General features: G+C 39.0%; 1 protein-coding gene across 4 annotated transcripts; it reads right to left on the bottom strand.

Annotated features, from left to right (window-relative positions):
- Positions 1-5,504: 5,504 nt before the first annotated feature.
- LOC113031073 (protocadherin alpha-C2-like) lies at positions 5,505-11,045 on the bottom strand. 4 transcript variants are annotated; one of them, XM_026182953.2, is made up of 3 exons: positions 8,437-11,045; positions 7,081-7,117; positions 5,505-6,126 (listed from the first exon to the last, which is right to left on the bottom strand). In XM_026182953.2, exons 1-2 carry the CDS (start codon positions 10,867-10,869, stop codon positions 7,106-7,108), a joined length of 2,445 nt encoding a protein of 814 aa, XP_026038738.1. In that variant the 5' UTR covers positions 10,870-11,045; the 3' UTR covers positions 5,505-6,126; positions 7,081-7,105. The 4 variants fall into 4 exon arrangements, with proteins under 4 accessions (XP_026038738.1, XP_026038737.1, XP_080163144.1 ...); XM_026182954.2 differs by having other exon boundaries at positions 5,985-6,123; XM_026182952.2 differs by lacking the exon at positions 7,081-7,117 and having other exon boundaries at positions 5,952-6,126.
- Positions 11,046-16,088: the final 5,043 nt, after the last annotated feature.

The raw sequence follows: 16,088 nt of genomic DNA, 5'->3' as shown, positions 1-16,088 counted from the left end.
CCCATTCTTTAGGGTTCAATATGATGTGGGTCCATCCTTTGCAGTTAGAACAGTGTCAACTCTTCTGAGATAGGCTTTCCACAAGGATTGGAAATATGTTTATGGGGATCTTTGACCATTTTTCCAGAAGCAAATTTGTGAGGTCAGACAGTGATGTTGAATGGGAAGCCTGGCTTGCAGTTTCCGCCCTAATTCATCCCAAATATGCTCTATCAGGTTGAGGTCAGAACTTTGTGCAGCCCAGGCAAGTTCTTCCACACCATTCATGTCTTTATGGACCTTGCTTTGTGCACTGGTGTGCAGTCATGTTGGAAGAAAAGAGGCCATCCCCAAATTGTTCCCACAAAGTTGGGAACATGAAATTGTCCAAAATATCTTGATATGCTGAAGCATTAAGAGTTCTTTTTACTGGAACTAAGGGGGTCAACTAAGAGGGGGACTAAGGGGGCCTCCACACACCTCCACACCATAATCCCCCACTCTACCAAACTTCAGACAAGTTCTGCTCTCGTGGCAACTGCCAAACCTAGATCTGTCCATTGGATTACCAGACAGAGAAGCGTGATTTGTCAGTCCAGAGAACACGTCTCTAGAGTCCAGTGGCGGTGTGCTTTATATCACTGCATCGGACACTTTGCATTGCAACTGCTGATGTAAGTCTTGCATGCAGCTGCTCGGCTATGGAACCACATTCATGAAATTTGGAGGTCTGTAGTGATTGACTGCAGAAAGTTGTCGACCTTGTGCACTAACCCCGATCTGTAATTTGATGTGCCCTTAGTTGCGGTTGTTCCCAATCACTTTGTTACACATCCACTAACATCTGACGGTGAAATATTTAGCTGTGAGGAACATTCACAAGTGGACTTGTTGCATAGGTAGCATCCTGCAGTTTCACACTGGAATTCGCTGAACTCCTGAGAGTGACCAATTCTTGTTTGTAGAAGCCGTCTGCATGCCTACATGCTTAATTTTATAGAACTGTGGCCGTGGAATTTATTGGAACATCTAAATTCAAAAATCTGGATGGGTGAGTGAATACTTTTTGGGAATATAATATGGGCTTATATAGAGTTATCTAGAGTGGACGATCCACAATGTAGGCACCAGATGTCTACTTTATATTTTAGGTATAATATTTGGTCACTGACTCCTTTTTTGAACTTCATTTATTGGAGAAAAAAAACCCTGCTTAAACATGTGTTTAAAGCAACTAAATCAAAATCACATTAATTCATAAAAAGGAGAATTGTTTTAGGTTGATTATAGTTAATGCAAATCCACACACTGAAGCTGATCTAAAGCTGATCTAAAAGAAGCTTTTACAGTGGCCAAAATATAGACTTGAGTCAGTCCAGATAATCTGGTAAAAATATGCTTAAGCAGCTTCCCCAAAGCTCTGTTTTGAATATTGTATCTCAGTACTGAAGATTAAAACACACTGCCACACTTAACGGATCGATATAGTGCTGTGTGATGAGCTAGCTGCAAACAAAAACATTTCTTTTTACTGTGAGGCAGATAGATTTTAAAATGATTTATAATGAAGCCCACACATTAGATATGGAAGCACTGCAGCATTGCAGAAAAAAGTGGTGATGATGTGTAATGGGGTGCTTAATTGCATACCTCTTCAGACCACAAAGTTGTCTGAAAAAAAACCCCAAAACAACTTCTACTACATTACAGATTACAGCAGAGAGGAGTTTGTTTTTTTAAGTGCTGCTGCTTCACTATAAGTGCACTCTGAAAACACTTAACCTAACCTAACATCGGTTTGATTTTCCACATTTGCCTGCTCTGTTTGGGTTCACGGTGGGACAAGAATCACTGAACAGAGCACCCTGGGCAGGTCACCAGTTTTATTGCATTGAAACTGTGTGGATCCCTAAACAGATCAGAGCTGGGTGGCTAGACAGTGCTGCCCTAAATACTGCAGCACAGTTATCAGAGGTTTTGGCTTCCAGATTGAATCATGACAGTTTATTTTTTACTGGTGGGAACTGTTTCAGTTTAGTCAGGATACAAAATCTTTTCTTTCCTCCTGAAATCTACTTTTTAATTTGTATTTACATTTTAGATTTTGGTTTACCTTTTAATTACAGTATGATGACCTTGTGCAGTACAGTACTTATAAACATTGTAAAACAGTTAAACATTCTAGGAACCAGTGTGATTAAAAGTACCCTTTTGAACTGTAGTTGCACTCTGCTCGTGTTTATCACTGGTGGGTTGCACAACAATTTCAATAACATGGACTGCGTTGGTTTAAAAAACGTAGCTCTCCTGAGGGAAGAGTTGGCGGGAACAGCACTCAGCACATGGGATGTAGCCACAGTTGCACTGCTCATTTGCACTGACCTACTTCAGGATCTTTTAAAGCACAAGTTACTTAAGAACTTTTGGGCCTTCTCTATAGTATTGTGTAATTTTACAAGGTGCTGTATTTCTGAACTGACCAGCATACAGCTGAGACACAGGACTGTTTCTCAATTTTATTATCCAAATCTACTAGATTTCAGTCAATACTATCCTTAATAGTTTTATTATATACAGGTATTGATTTTGTTTGAAAAGCAAGCCAGATCATTACTGTGAAAGACACTGTAAATCACATCAATCCAGGTATGGAAGTTGTTATTATTTAGCCAGATAACAGATAGAAATTTGCTGTTATTGATAGCAGTGGCAATAGCTAGTGATACAAATTCACAGTACTCTCATACATGAGTCTGCCATAGGACTACAAACTAAAAGCCCTGTGTGGCCACAGCGAAGAGCAGACTACTGCAATTTGGCTCATGGCTTTTACTAATCCTGACAAAGCTATTATTTGTCTGCTTCTGTGATTTGAACTGCAGGCGCATCTCCTTTATTTAGTTTTCAATTTCCAAGAATTAGTACAGAGCGTTATAAAGAGAAACTGGGTCAAAATGTGTGTATGTGAGGGAATTTGAGAGAGCAAGGAAGAGGGGGAAGAGAGAACATCATATTGAAGAAGTCACTTCTGATCACTTCAGCTTCATTCTTCATTAGAGAAACAATAGAAAGACAGATTAAAAAGCTTTATTCAAACTAGCATGATCAGGCAGAACATTTAAGCCAAATAAGCAACATCAAAATCTGACAATTGACTAGACTTGAAAACAAAGCAAGACCATTCTCACCCATACTGTCTTTGATTCATTAAATGGGATGGAACTGGCTAACATTTGATGCGACTCTCAAAGCATACTGTACAGTCTGACTGGCAAATAAGTGAGAAGGAGAAAAGTAAAAAAAAAAACTGAGCTGTGTACGCATGAGAATTACTCACGTTTACAATACTGAGCACAAGCACCTCCTGTGCCATTCAGTCACAGTGAATACAGAAAATATCAAAAAAGTCTACTGTAGAAAAAACAAAGTACAAAGCACTTCATTTTACAGTAAATGCATGTTTTTTTTTGTTGCTTTTTTTTGTTTGTTTCTTTGTTTTTAACTGAAAACCTGCTCTGAAACCAAAAGGCTGAGCCCCACCCAACAAGAAATTCAAGGTATTGTATCATGGGTGTCAGTGTAATTTGTAATACTAGTGGAATGCCATTATTTCATTCATCAACAGTCATGTTTATTTTTTACAATGCAGAAGGCACACAAAGAGCTCATCGTATGTGCAATTCTAAAAAAAATCATTTTAAACACTGTTCGAATTGGTTCAGGCATGAATTAAACATATAAAACGTTCTTCACAGCGAGAAATCGTTTATTACGTGACATCGTTAGCCTGACAGACAGCCAGAAAGATGTGTTTATGTCTGGGAAGCCTGGTGCAAAAGAGAGGAAGAGAGGTTCAATTTCACTGACTCTAAATGTGAAGACTGATACTTCCTGAAATCTTCTACCTTCACTGCATTACTGAAGGGAGTGCTCCGATCACATTTAGATTCAGATTCAAAGTGCTGGCATCTGCTTAATGCTTTTCACGCTCCACGTATGGGTTCAGCAGATTTCTGAACTTGCAGAGTCTGCACTTTAATGCTGTGAGCATAATTAACACTGCGCTCTTCTTCTCATAATCCAATACTTTTACCACATACAGTTACATTTGATCAATTAGCACCCTAATAAGTGGTATTAATAAGCTCCTTGTTTCTGAGTCATGAAAGTCCTGGGCTTATTCGTAGTGCAACAGCGCTACTTTTGAGGTCAAGAGAAGTATTCTAGTTTTATTATTTATATATTAATATGTACACCATCAAAACAACATTACGTACACTAAACTACAAATATGCAACAAAAAATGCCCTCAAATAAGCTCACAAAAGCAGCATTAAAAGTTACTACCAAAAAATATATAAAAACAATAATATTCCTAAATTGCCATGCCTGTACCTGATATCCCTTTGTACCCTGGCAAAGATAAATACATTTGGATATACTTGCTCTATATTATTCCTTTGTTTTCATATTAAATTAATCAATTTGCACTTTGTGCAATGAGTGAACACAGTTATTATTTGAACTGTGAACTTTTAAGGAAATGAGCCCGAAGAGATGATAGCTTGTAATAAGCAAATCTTCTCACAGACAGTTAAACTGACATTTGATATTTGATTGTGTTTTTTCAAAATACGGTTCATTGTGTCTGAGAGTTGTACATGTCCCCCACTCTGGCCTCACCCCACTCTGTGATTACCTCAGTTAAAAAAAAAAAAAAAAAGAGGTGTAAGCGCACCCCTCCTCCAGACCCCTTGCTTAGTACAACGTAATGAGACAAGCTCAAACTACAGTGTGAAAATGAAAATTGTTCAATATTTGTGTAGTTCAATATTTTTGTGTAGCTCATACACGTCAGATAAAAAACGTAAATCTGTTGTTAGTTAACTTTTGTAATCTTGTTATCGTCCCTATACGACTAATCTATCTACAATCAAATGAAAAGAGAAACAATGTATCACCTATAATGTGATTGTTTTTTTTTTAGTTTTCTTATCTTTCATTCTTTTTCATCACTTTGACACATTCATAACTTCTCTAGTACAACAAATACTGTTTAAAAAATTTAAAATTGAATAAAATCTTTTTTTTGCTCTTTTTCTTAGAAACTTACTACAGCTGTTTTCACACTTGCACTGTGGGCCTAAACTTTCCTCAGCATTAACCAGCAGAGCTCTACGTGAGAAAGCAAATGTCATTTTGGACATTTAACAGTCTTTACCCTGACAGCTCTTTAGTAAAAACACCATGTAACATCTGAATGCACCCATTTGAGACTAGAGCAGGTAATTGCCCAGTGAATTCACAGCAAGTGTGCTTTCTGCACACTCCGCCAAGGCAGCACTCTCGTCTATCTGGTAATGAGAAAGCATCTGACACCGACTATTCCCCTTTTGTGTGCTACATGTGAAAAGGGCAATTGTAGACAATGTCCTTCAGTAATTCTCTCAATATTTTCTGGAGCACATGTGTGAAAACAGCTCAACTAAAAGCATATGAATCTTACTAACCAGCAAGACCCATAATAGAGTAGAAACGTTTTATTAAAAACCGAAAAAGAAACAAGACAAAAAGGCTGAATCAGTGACATAACCAGCTGCAGTTATGTTATATCAGTATTATGGAAGAAGTATATTCACCCTGATTCACTTGTATATTTAGGTTTAGGCATATTTTGAACTCTTGCTTATATGAAATGCTGCCTGACTTGAACTTAAGAATATTGCAAAGTACTGAAGGTTTCTACAACTACAACACTCAGCTTAAACTCTGGAGAAAAAAGGCAAAATTGTCTATTTAAAAGTTTCAGAACATCATGAAGGGAATGATTTATGACATGAGGTCTGCTCAGTAATGTCCACATATCCTGCCAGAAACTATTTCAAATTGTTGTCTGAATACTTAGTTGTAGAATCATGCAGATTCATGCTTAAAAGATTAACAAAGCTGGAAGGCTGAGGTGGTTAGTGGCCAATGGAGGAAGCAGAGAGAAAGAACAGCTGGAGCAGAGGGACTAGCAGATGTTTTTTTTGTTTCTGGTTTTTTTTTTTTTTTTACATCTTCTTTGTGAGTCACAGGGAAGATTTTTTAGCCAAAGACTCCCATGAAGAGATGATTATATCATGGCAGTTCTCTTCTGGGCCCCTGCTGAGAGAAAGAACATAGAATTAGCCAACACAGGAAGTAAGTCTTAATATAAACTTACAGAAAGTCCTCACTCATGCAACAGTGGATCGTGACTGGTTACTGCCACCATCATTGACATGTCAATAGACGTTAGGGACTTTTAAATTGAAAGATAAGTCACTAAATCAATCATAATCAGGATTGTTTTTTAAATTTGTTTTTTTTTTAAAAAAAATCAATCTACAAATTTAAAAATACAAAAAAATTTGTTTGACTAACATACATGACTAAAATAAAATATCAAAGTCATTAACTGAAATAAGGGAAGCAGAAGGTGTGACTAAAGCATGCACAAGCAAGCATCACAATGTGCTATTTGGTATTTTGGTATGCCAATATTAAACTGTCTAATGTTTTTTTGACGTGGGGGGAAAAGAATAGGGCATAATTCATTTGCGACATTTAAAACGTCACCTAACAGAGTTTATATGTGGAGATCTGAGTTTATATAGTCACTGCTCTCAGGTATGCTGAGAATCCACTCAGGGCAATTCATTCTTTAATCCTTTTTTTATGTCTGTGCCATCACTTTTGCCCTGAATCTCTACCAAGCTAGCCAGATGTGCGCAACACAGATCTGACAAGCAGCCAATTTTATTCTAATCTCAGCTCTTGTTATAAGCTGATACATGGTTTTCTCACTTCAGAGACCAGCCAATTTAGATTTTAATGCTCACAGTAGCAGTGAATTAGAGGGGAGTGTTGTTTTTTTGTGGGCTAGTGTAACCTGTTCTATTTAATCAGGAAAATATCTTGGGAAATGATTTCAGCAAAAAAAAAAGAAGAATCAGAAAAAAAAATTGTATAAAATCCAAATTTTTAGAGCCAAACGAAGAACGAACACCAAATAGAAAGAGATAGAAAATGTCTACACAATTATAGTGGCTCTACAGATGTAGTTAGCAACCAGCATACCTCCAGTTGTAGAATGGACTTCCTTTCATTTTGAGTACTTAAGAATAGAAAAAAAGAGACAAATTCAGTGGTAATGCAGACACTCGAACTCACGCTCACAATACATCCACATCATACATGGGTGTTTGTCTCTTTCCCTCCATATGCCCCCGTACAACATGCATATTTATGCTGATCATTCAGCGGATCACTCGATTCAGTTTACTCTGCAGGTCCAGCTGTACAAACAGAAACAACATCTGGATCATTTTTTTAGCATCCATGCATTGTTGATAGTCTACAGTGTGCCAGAACACTGCTAGAGACTCAAGAGGCATCTCGCTTGTCCTTGAAGACAACCCTCCCACGTCTGATCTTCTTTGTAGTACTCCCGCTCTTGCACCTACCAGTTATGCTATTATTCTGTGCTATGCATCTGCAGTACATGACCTACATGCTACATAAGACATCAAAAAGTGACAATTTTTTGTGGGGTGGACTTGTTTGGCCTAATTATGCAATAGCAGCACTGATGATTTGCTCTAGAAACACATGCTTGATGAAAAAACTAAACTAAACTAAATAAATTGAGCTGTCCTCTTACTTGTAACTTATTTCCAATAATTTTGAAAATAGGTGCATTATTATTCATTACAATATACATTTCACTTGATTAATGTCAATGAAATTACTTATAGTCATTATCAAATTCATCCATTCTAAAAACTTTAGCCCCACTTTTATTTTCAACTCATATCAGATTTCAGACTGCAGAGAAAACTAGCCCATCAGACCCATGACACAGACCCAAGGTAAATAATAGAAAGCGCTTTGATTTTTCAGTCAGTCGTGTCATCCTGAATGCATTTCAAAGTACAAGCGAGGAGTCACTGCAGTGGAAGAAGTACTAAGATCCTTTGCCCAAGTAAAAGTACCAGTCCTACACTTTTAAACAGCCTGAATTAACATTCAAAATCCTTCATAAATATTATTATTAAACACACTGAAAAATGACACATTATTACATATTACAGTACGTCATTTGATTTATATACAGTTCAATAGTTTAAACTAAGCCAGAGGTTGGCCTCCTTCAGGGGATCCCGAGACTTGGTAAAATCTTCACTTCAGGATTAACCTCAAACTTGCAATATTTACTTCTGAAATGTTGTCGAGTATAAGTACAGTATTTCTGATTTATACTTGAATGCAGGTTGAAGGAAACTTCAACTCAAGTGTTTTCACGCTTGTATGCTTTTCATACAAGTTTCACACAAGACAGATACAAACTTTATAAGATTTATATATATCTTTTCCATATGGGCAATTTCAACGTTTTTAAGCTTTTTACCAAACCCATCCGATATTTCTACATACCTCCAGTGTTGATGCTCTGGAATCTGTGGTCTCACTTGGCCCTATGCTCCTGGGTATGCTGGAAACAAAATACCCAGCTCCTTTGGGAATTATGGGCTGTCTCACGACCACTTTGCCCTTCCTGGTCTCTGCGAGGAACAAGCTGTACCAGTAGGCATCGCTGGAGATCAGCGTGGAATCTGCGATAGTGGAGCTTCTCTGGCTGATCACGCTGTTCCTGCTGATCACGCTATTTCTATTGGCTGGAGGGATCTTGATGGCCTTTGGCTTTGGTTTTTGACACTTGAGCACAATAATAACTAAGATGGTTATCAGTAGCAGAAAGGACACGGCTCCTAAACCGATCACTAAATAGAGGTTTAGGTCAGTGAACATGTCATAGTCTAGTGGAAGCTCTGTAGTCTCTGAAAAGGCCATTGCATGTTCCACTGTTGATATCTTGATGGTGACAGTAGCAGAAAGAGAAGGTTGACCATTGTCTTTAGCAACAATTACCAGCCTCTGTTGTCTTGGATCTCTGTAACTAAACATCCTTGTTGTCCGGATCTCACCGTTGTACTGATCCAGGCTAAAGAGGGTTGAATCGCTGATCTGAAGTAGCTGATATGTGACTCTGGCGTTCTGCTCAGAGTCTGCATCAATGGCGATCACTTTGGCCACCAAATGTCCCTTATCAGTCGACCTCGGTATCACCTCCTCTACAACAGAGCCCTGTGCGCGCCAAGGTGACACTATGAGAGGGGTGTTGTCATTTTGATCCAGAATAATAATATGCACGGTACAATTGGTGCTCAGCGGGGGAACACCAGAGTCTCTTGCCTCAATGTGGAAAAGAAAGTCCCTTTCTCTCTCATAATCAAAGGTCTTCAGGGCATAAAGATCACCATTCTCAGGATTGATGGAAAACAACATCGACATAGAAGTGTTAACGATTTCTTTCTCCATTATGAAATAAACCAAGTACTGGTTCTCATTCAGATCTGGGTCAAATGCGCTCAGAGATGTCAATAATGCCCCCGGTGGATTGTTCTCCATGACATGGATTGTGTAGAACGACTGGGAGAATGTAGGTGCATTGTCATTGATATCCAGTATCTCCAAAGTGATGGTTTCATTTTCCGATAAGGGTGGCACACCTTTGTCTGTCACTCTCAGTATGATGTCATATTTGCTTATTACCTCTCTGTCCAGTGGTTTTGACACTAGCATTTCAAAGTAACCCTCAGAGGACTTGCTTAAGAGAAACGGTAACGTTTCTTGCCTATTTAGAGAGAGCTCCACTTCTCCGTTGGCTCCAGAGTCCCTGTCGCTCACACTGACCACTGCAATCAGCGTCCCTACAGAGACATCCTCAGTCAGCGAACTTTTCAGAGACTTGATAGTCACTTCAGGGTAATTATCATTGAGATCTGTCACAAACACTGTGACTTTACAGTGTCCGGACAGAGGGTTCGTCCCTCTGTCCTGTGCCTGTATGTGCATCTCAAAACTCTGACTCTCTTCATAATCGATCACCCCCTTCACCTTGATCTCACCTGAATTTGGATCAAGTGAGAATAGCTCTTGTGTCTTCTCCGATGTGTACAGTGTGTGTGAGTATACCAACTGGGCGTTTGTGCCTTCGTCTAAGTCTGTTGCATTTAAGGTCATGACCACCGTTCCTGCTGCCGAGTTCTCCGAGACATTGACTGCATATACCGGCTGACTGAATATGGGGGCGTTGTCGTTGATATCCAGGACGTTAATAATGATGCTGGCTGTGCCGGAGCGAGGAGGCACACCTCCATCCACAGCGGTTAGAATTAAATCGTGAACAGCATGCTCCTCACGGTCCAAATTACCACTAAGCACTAAATCGACATATTTGGAGCCATCGCTGCCGGTCTGGATGTCGATGTTGAAGTATTTGCTTTCACTGAGATAGTAGGTCTTGATTGAATTCGCCCCCACATCCGCATCCACGGCGTTTGTCAGTGAGAATCTCTCACCGGGAAGGGTTGCCTCCGAAATGTCTAAGTGCATTGTCTTTCTGCGAAACACCGGCGCGTTGTCATTTATGTCCATAATTTCCAGCTCGATGTTAAAAATGCGAACCGGGCTTGAAAGTATGACATCCATTTTCAGAAAACACGAGGTTGTTTTAGTCATGCATATGCTTTCCCGGTCTATCTTCTCGCGGATAACCAGCTCCCCCGTATCTTTGTTGATGTCGAGGTAATTTTTACTGTGAATGACATCGAGTTTTGCTTTGCGCTCCTCCAAACTGCGAATATCCAGACCCAAATCTGTGGCCAGATTAGCAACAAAGGAACCCTCTTCCATTTCCTCCGGAATAGAGTACCGAGTGATGGAGAGCGCAAATCCCCACATTGCAAAGAACGAAAAAACACCCACCACTAACCGTGTCCGTAAAGATGCAGGGATAAGCGCCATCGTGTTTTGGTATATATCTTATTATTATTTTAAAGGAATTAATGAAACAAATCCGTTCTTACGCTCAAGTTGTCTTGATGTAGGGGAGCGCCGGTGTCATTCTTGCCTCCACGACTTGTAGCTGTAGCTGCAGCAGGCCATTTACAGCACAGTGCCGCTGGAGGAGGAGAGGGGGGGCTCTCACAGCTCTGCTCTGCAGGGGCGTATGCAACGTCTGAGCAGGGCTTGAGCAGACTGGCGAGGTCTCCTCAGTGAAATTAAAGGGTGCCCATATGGAACCCTTCTTTCTTTCTTTGTGTTTTTTAAAGAATATTTTTGGCATTTTGTGCAACAGCTTGCATCGTGTGTTGTCTAATAGAGCATAGAGCAAAAAAAATAAATAATTGATTGATTAAAAATTAAAAAAAAAGAAAAGAAATGGATGGCTGGCTGACAGATGGCTGACTGGATTAAAAAACAAAAAAAACAAAGAAAAAACAGCAACAACAGCAATAATAACTAGTTCCGGTTAATGTATTTTTAAAAATTAATATTTGATAATTAACTCATTCTTTGCATAATAGCAGCGTCTTTGATTAAGAGCATATCATAGGCTTTAGAAAAATCATAAATTTGGTGAGCATGTGTTTGCTCATCTCTGGTCCTCTGATGTTATGAAAGTCCATTCATTCAGTCACTTCCACTTTTCAGGGTCGCAGGAGCCTATTCCAGCTGTGATAGGGCAAGAGGCGGGGTACACCAGTCTGTCACAGGGCTAACACACAAAGACAGACAACCATTCACACTCAGGAATTGAACTCAGGACCTTCTTGCTGTGCAGCAACAGTGCTAACCACCGTGACACCGTGCTGCCTGTTATGAAAGTCAAACAATATAATCAATTGAGTCAGAAGAGTTAACAGAATCATATCCCTTTATGTCTCATTTTTAAAATCATGTTCATTTCATCACCGTCGTCGCTCTGTGATGCCTTTCTGTGTGGAGGTAGCATGTTGTCCCCATGTTTGCGTGGGTTCTGTCAGGGACTGGCAGTTACTGGGGTTAGGTTAACTGGTGATTCTAAAATTTGGCATCAATGTGAGTGTGAATGTTGTTGCTCTCTTTCTCTGTGTTTGCCCTGTGTCAGACTGGTGACCTGTCCAGTATATCGGTGTACCCCGGTGTACTCCATCTTTCACCCTATGACAGCTGGAATAGACTCCAGGCCCCCTCTGAAGTGGAGAAGCAGAAGAAAAGGAATGGATGTCAGAAACGGACGCCATGGAGGTGTTGCCAAATTTATCTGCTGTAGCTCTCACTGTTACTTGACAAAGAAATGAAGGAGATGCTTTTTATGACCCTCAAAGGTGCTCAGCGGTAAACATGATACAGTGCAACCTAAGGCACCCACACGAAGAAGAAAAATGTACCAAAGTGCCCAAATGGATAGAGTATGTATGAAATGTAATGTTTTTTGTAAGTACCCAAACAACAACAAGAAAACACAATAAAGTGACTTTGAATGAAGAATGGGGCTTCAATTGGGGTGAGCTGAGGAAAAGTGGATACTGCAGTTCAGGACAGCGCCTCATTCATTTGAATGAAAGTTGCTTATCAGTGCATATACCAAAGGTCCTCCATGAGGTACTTACATCTGCTTCCACATTTTAGGCCCGTGAGCATGCACATTAGTTCTCATTTAGGACATGTGCAACCAAGACCCTCATTTGCTGAACTGATTGACTTTCTGTTGGCTCCCAGCACACATGAAAGGCCTCTGATAAGATAATCATGCAGCTGTTACAGACTCTCCAGAGCCAAATTAAATGAATTAAACAGCTTGAAAAAAACAAACAAACAATAATTTCGGATGCTCTGAAAAAAAAGTATCCATCATCTTACAAGAGTTCTTTTTCCAATGTATGTGTAAGGGACAAACGATCTTCGGATCAGTGTGCATCATGTGCATTGTTCGTGTTCTGCTTTTGATTCTATTTTCAGGTTTTCTTAGTTTTAGATATGATTACTTTTTTAATCATTAAATATAGTTACTGTTTCACTTTTCCTGCCCTATTGTGTTCTATGTGTCTGTGGTTTAATCTCAGTTTCGGTGTTAGGTGTGCCCTCATTTTGTTACATCCTGTTTTATTTGGGCAGCTTCAGTCGCTTGTGTTTGTTCCCAGCTTGGTTTCTTGTCTTCTTGGATTAGTTTCAGCAGTATCTCATTACCCTGGTGTTTCGCATATCCTCTCCTCCTGTGTCTGTTTTCAGTTTGCTTTAGTTCATTGTCCCTTTGCATTCTTTTCCAGGCTGTCGCCCCAAGGTTTTGTGGACTTTGTTTTTGGCTGCCACTTGGAGTGAAAAAAGCTAATCACTTAATAAATCATTTGGATCCACGAAACATTCAAACATGACAGAGTATCCTTCTGACCACTTAATGCATGCATTTCCAGTGAAACTGCTCCCTAGAGGCCCATGCAAACTTTTTCAGTTTGCTTGAGCAACTGAAAAATGCAACTTGCATTTGCAACAAGAAAGACTTTTAAAGGGTTATTCTGTTATTAATGGCCAAAAAGAGTCAAGCTCTTAAAAAATATGCTAAATGGAGGTAATGATTCAGTCAAAGGTTAAAGTTCCAAAAGCAAGGGGAAAAACAGAAGATTGTTTGCAATAAGGACAAAGAGTCCAACTTGAAAATCCAGGCATATAAAAAATATATATATAAAAGCTTTAATCATTTTAAATGGTCACATTTTGTTTCATGTATATTTTAAAACCATCTAAAAGTGTTATTTTAAACTGGAGATGCAGTCTTTTTTCTTCTTCTTCTTTTTTACTAACTTTACTGATGAGATGTCAGTGAAGACAACCCGTCACCCTTTGGTTTAGCTTCTTTCTTTTTTTTTTTACCTCCATGTCTTCATGCAGCCTGAGTCTCTTCTACTAATCCTGTGATGCAAAGTTTCCTTTTCCTTTTGAGCTAAGCTACTGCAAAGAAGCTTCAGTCTCCCCCTTTAATACAGCCTATGCAGCATACAGTGCTTCTCATTATTTCTCCTAGCTGTCATATTTTTACTTGTCAGCTTTTTCTGCAAGCTTAAACCATTTTGTGTTGACATGGCAGATGACAAGATGAGGGTGATGCTTAATCTCTCTCTTTTCCTTTGGCTCCATCCAGTGACAACACAGAAAATTACAGAAAACACTGTACATGCAAAGCACACACCATGTTGTCTTTAATGCATTTGAAAGAATTGCTCAAACACTTTGCTCCTGTGCCATATATGTAAACACTGTTATGCTTTTATTACTATCATGAATTCTTTCAATCTTTCCATGAGTTGACTTTGAGTCTGTGCAGAAAGTAAAATATAGTTCATTACATACCTTCTGTTGTTGGCTGTTTTCCTCAACTTATAACCGCGATTGCCAGGGCAGCAGCTTCACATAGCCCACTGTTTTTGCGTTTTAATTAATTTTAATTAATTATGACACGTTAACTCATTTTAACCTTTTACTCAAGAGGAGGAAGAGATCAAGCTCCTCACCAAGCGTAACAAGAAGCACCACATACGCCATCTGAGCCTTAATTAGGAACAGAGATTTACTGAACCAGTTTGTTTCAGCTTGTTTAATCATTTGCTAGAAAGATTACAACTACAGGACTGTGCAAAAGTCTTGAACCAACCCTAATTTGAAAAGTGCCCCCCCTCACACCCCATCCTCCCATCCACATTAAATGTATTATTTAATTATGTATATATCCATGATAACTGGATACTTTTTTCATTTCATTTTGCGTTTTCAGCAGTCCTTGTACCTAAGCACTCTTTGTTTGTTTGTTAAACACTATCTATGAATCATTCAAACATAACAAAAGCATCCTCCTCAACCGATTAACCAGTGTTGTGTCTACATATAACAGACAACAAGCAAAGAACCAATTTGTTCACATTTCTTGCAAGTGGCAAGCTTAAAAATTAAATTTATTTATATGTATGTATGTATGTATGTATGTATGTATGTAATTATGTATGTATGTATGTATATATGTATGTATGTACAGTATGTAATTATGTATGTATGTACTCACTCATCAATATGTAAGGAGGCCAGGTACAACAGTAGCCATCTGTAAACCATGACAGAGGTTCTGTCATGCTTTGATGATGTGTTTCATTCAGTGGTCTTGCAGAACTTGTGAAAACTGACAAAATATGAAGGGAGAAAAGAACCATCAAATAATGACCTGCTGTGCAAATACTATCTGACTATCTGAGACATCTGATTGGCAACAGGTTAATTTTCAGTAATCTCAAACAGTGTGAAATCACCTTGACAGAGGACAGAACAAGAGACTACCCACGTCCAAAAAAGAGCTTTGAATGTGTGTATATATATATATCAAACCACAAATTAAACATAACAACTAACTTACCGATTAAAAGAAACAGGAACGTATTTAATGTTTATTTAATATTTATTATTATTAACGCATTTAAGACACACCAAAACACACCAGAGATGTATGAAGTAAACGCGCCCTCTGGTGGAGATTAGATGAAATCCCTGCACTTGGCTGGAGATGTGGGAGCTATGGATTGGTGGGGGGAATAGTCACTGGAGATAAAGGAAAATAAAGCAGCACAGATTTGGCTGTGAATAGATTTTACACAGAGCAGAAGCTGGGCATATGCTGTCTGTCCCTGCTTAGAGCACATGGGACTGCTAAGCTCGGCTGTTTTTGGTTATGATACAGTCAAAGATAAATGTTGGCTTCGTTATCTGTAATTTCTGGCAGGATGTTGTTACGGGCATAATTGGACTTGTTTTCTAAATTCCTAATAGTCTCTGTATAACAGAGTAAAATTTTCTTTTTTTTTCCAGGTTTTATCCTCATGACTTGATTTTCAGAGTCCAAAATGGCCCTTGGCACTCAGCTTGAAGCAGTTCACTGAGGCAGTCAGGCCCTAGCCCATGATTAACCCACTAGCCTGTAATAGCTCAGTTAAAGACAATGGATCCTGTGGATAATTCCCACAGTGCAGTTTAAAAGCCGTGTCTTTACTAAGGAAAGCTTCATGAAGAAGGTTAAAAGGCATTCAAAGCCATATGCCCAAACACATCATAGTTTTATCTTTAAAATATGACTGGATGCTTCACCTCTGGAACCAGTGGAGCCCAGCATTAGTGTCAGCAGCTGGCAAAGAACAACTGATTTAATGTGAAGATTAGATTTT

The sequence above is a fragment of the Astatotilapia calliptera genome, chromosome 10 (assembly GCF_964374335.1).
Source record: "Astatotilapia calliptera chromosome 10, fAstCal68.1, whole genome shotgun sequence".
In the NCBI taxonomy this organism is placed as follows: domain Eukaryota; kingdom Metazoa; phylum Chordata; class Actinopteri; order Cichliformes; family Cichlidae; genus Astatotilapia; species Astatotilapia calliptera.
The sequence above is the reverse complement of the archived record's forward strand: the minus strand, read 5'-3'. Positions and strand labels throughout refer to the sequence as shown.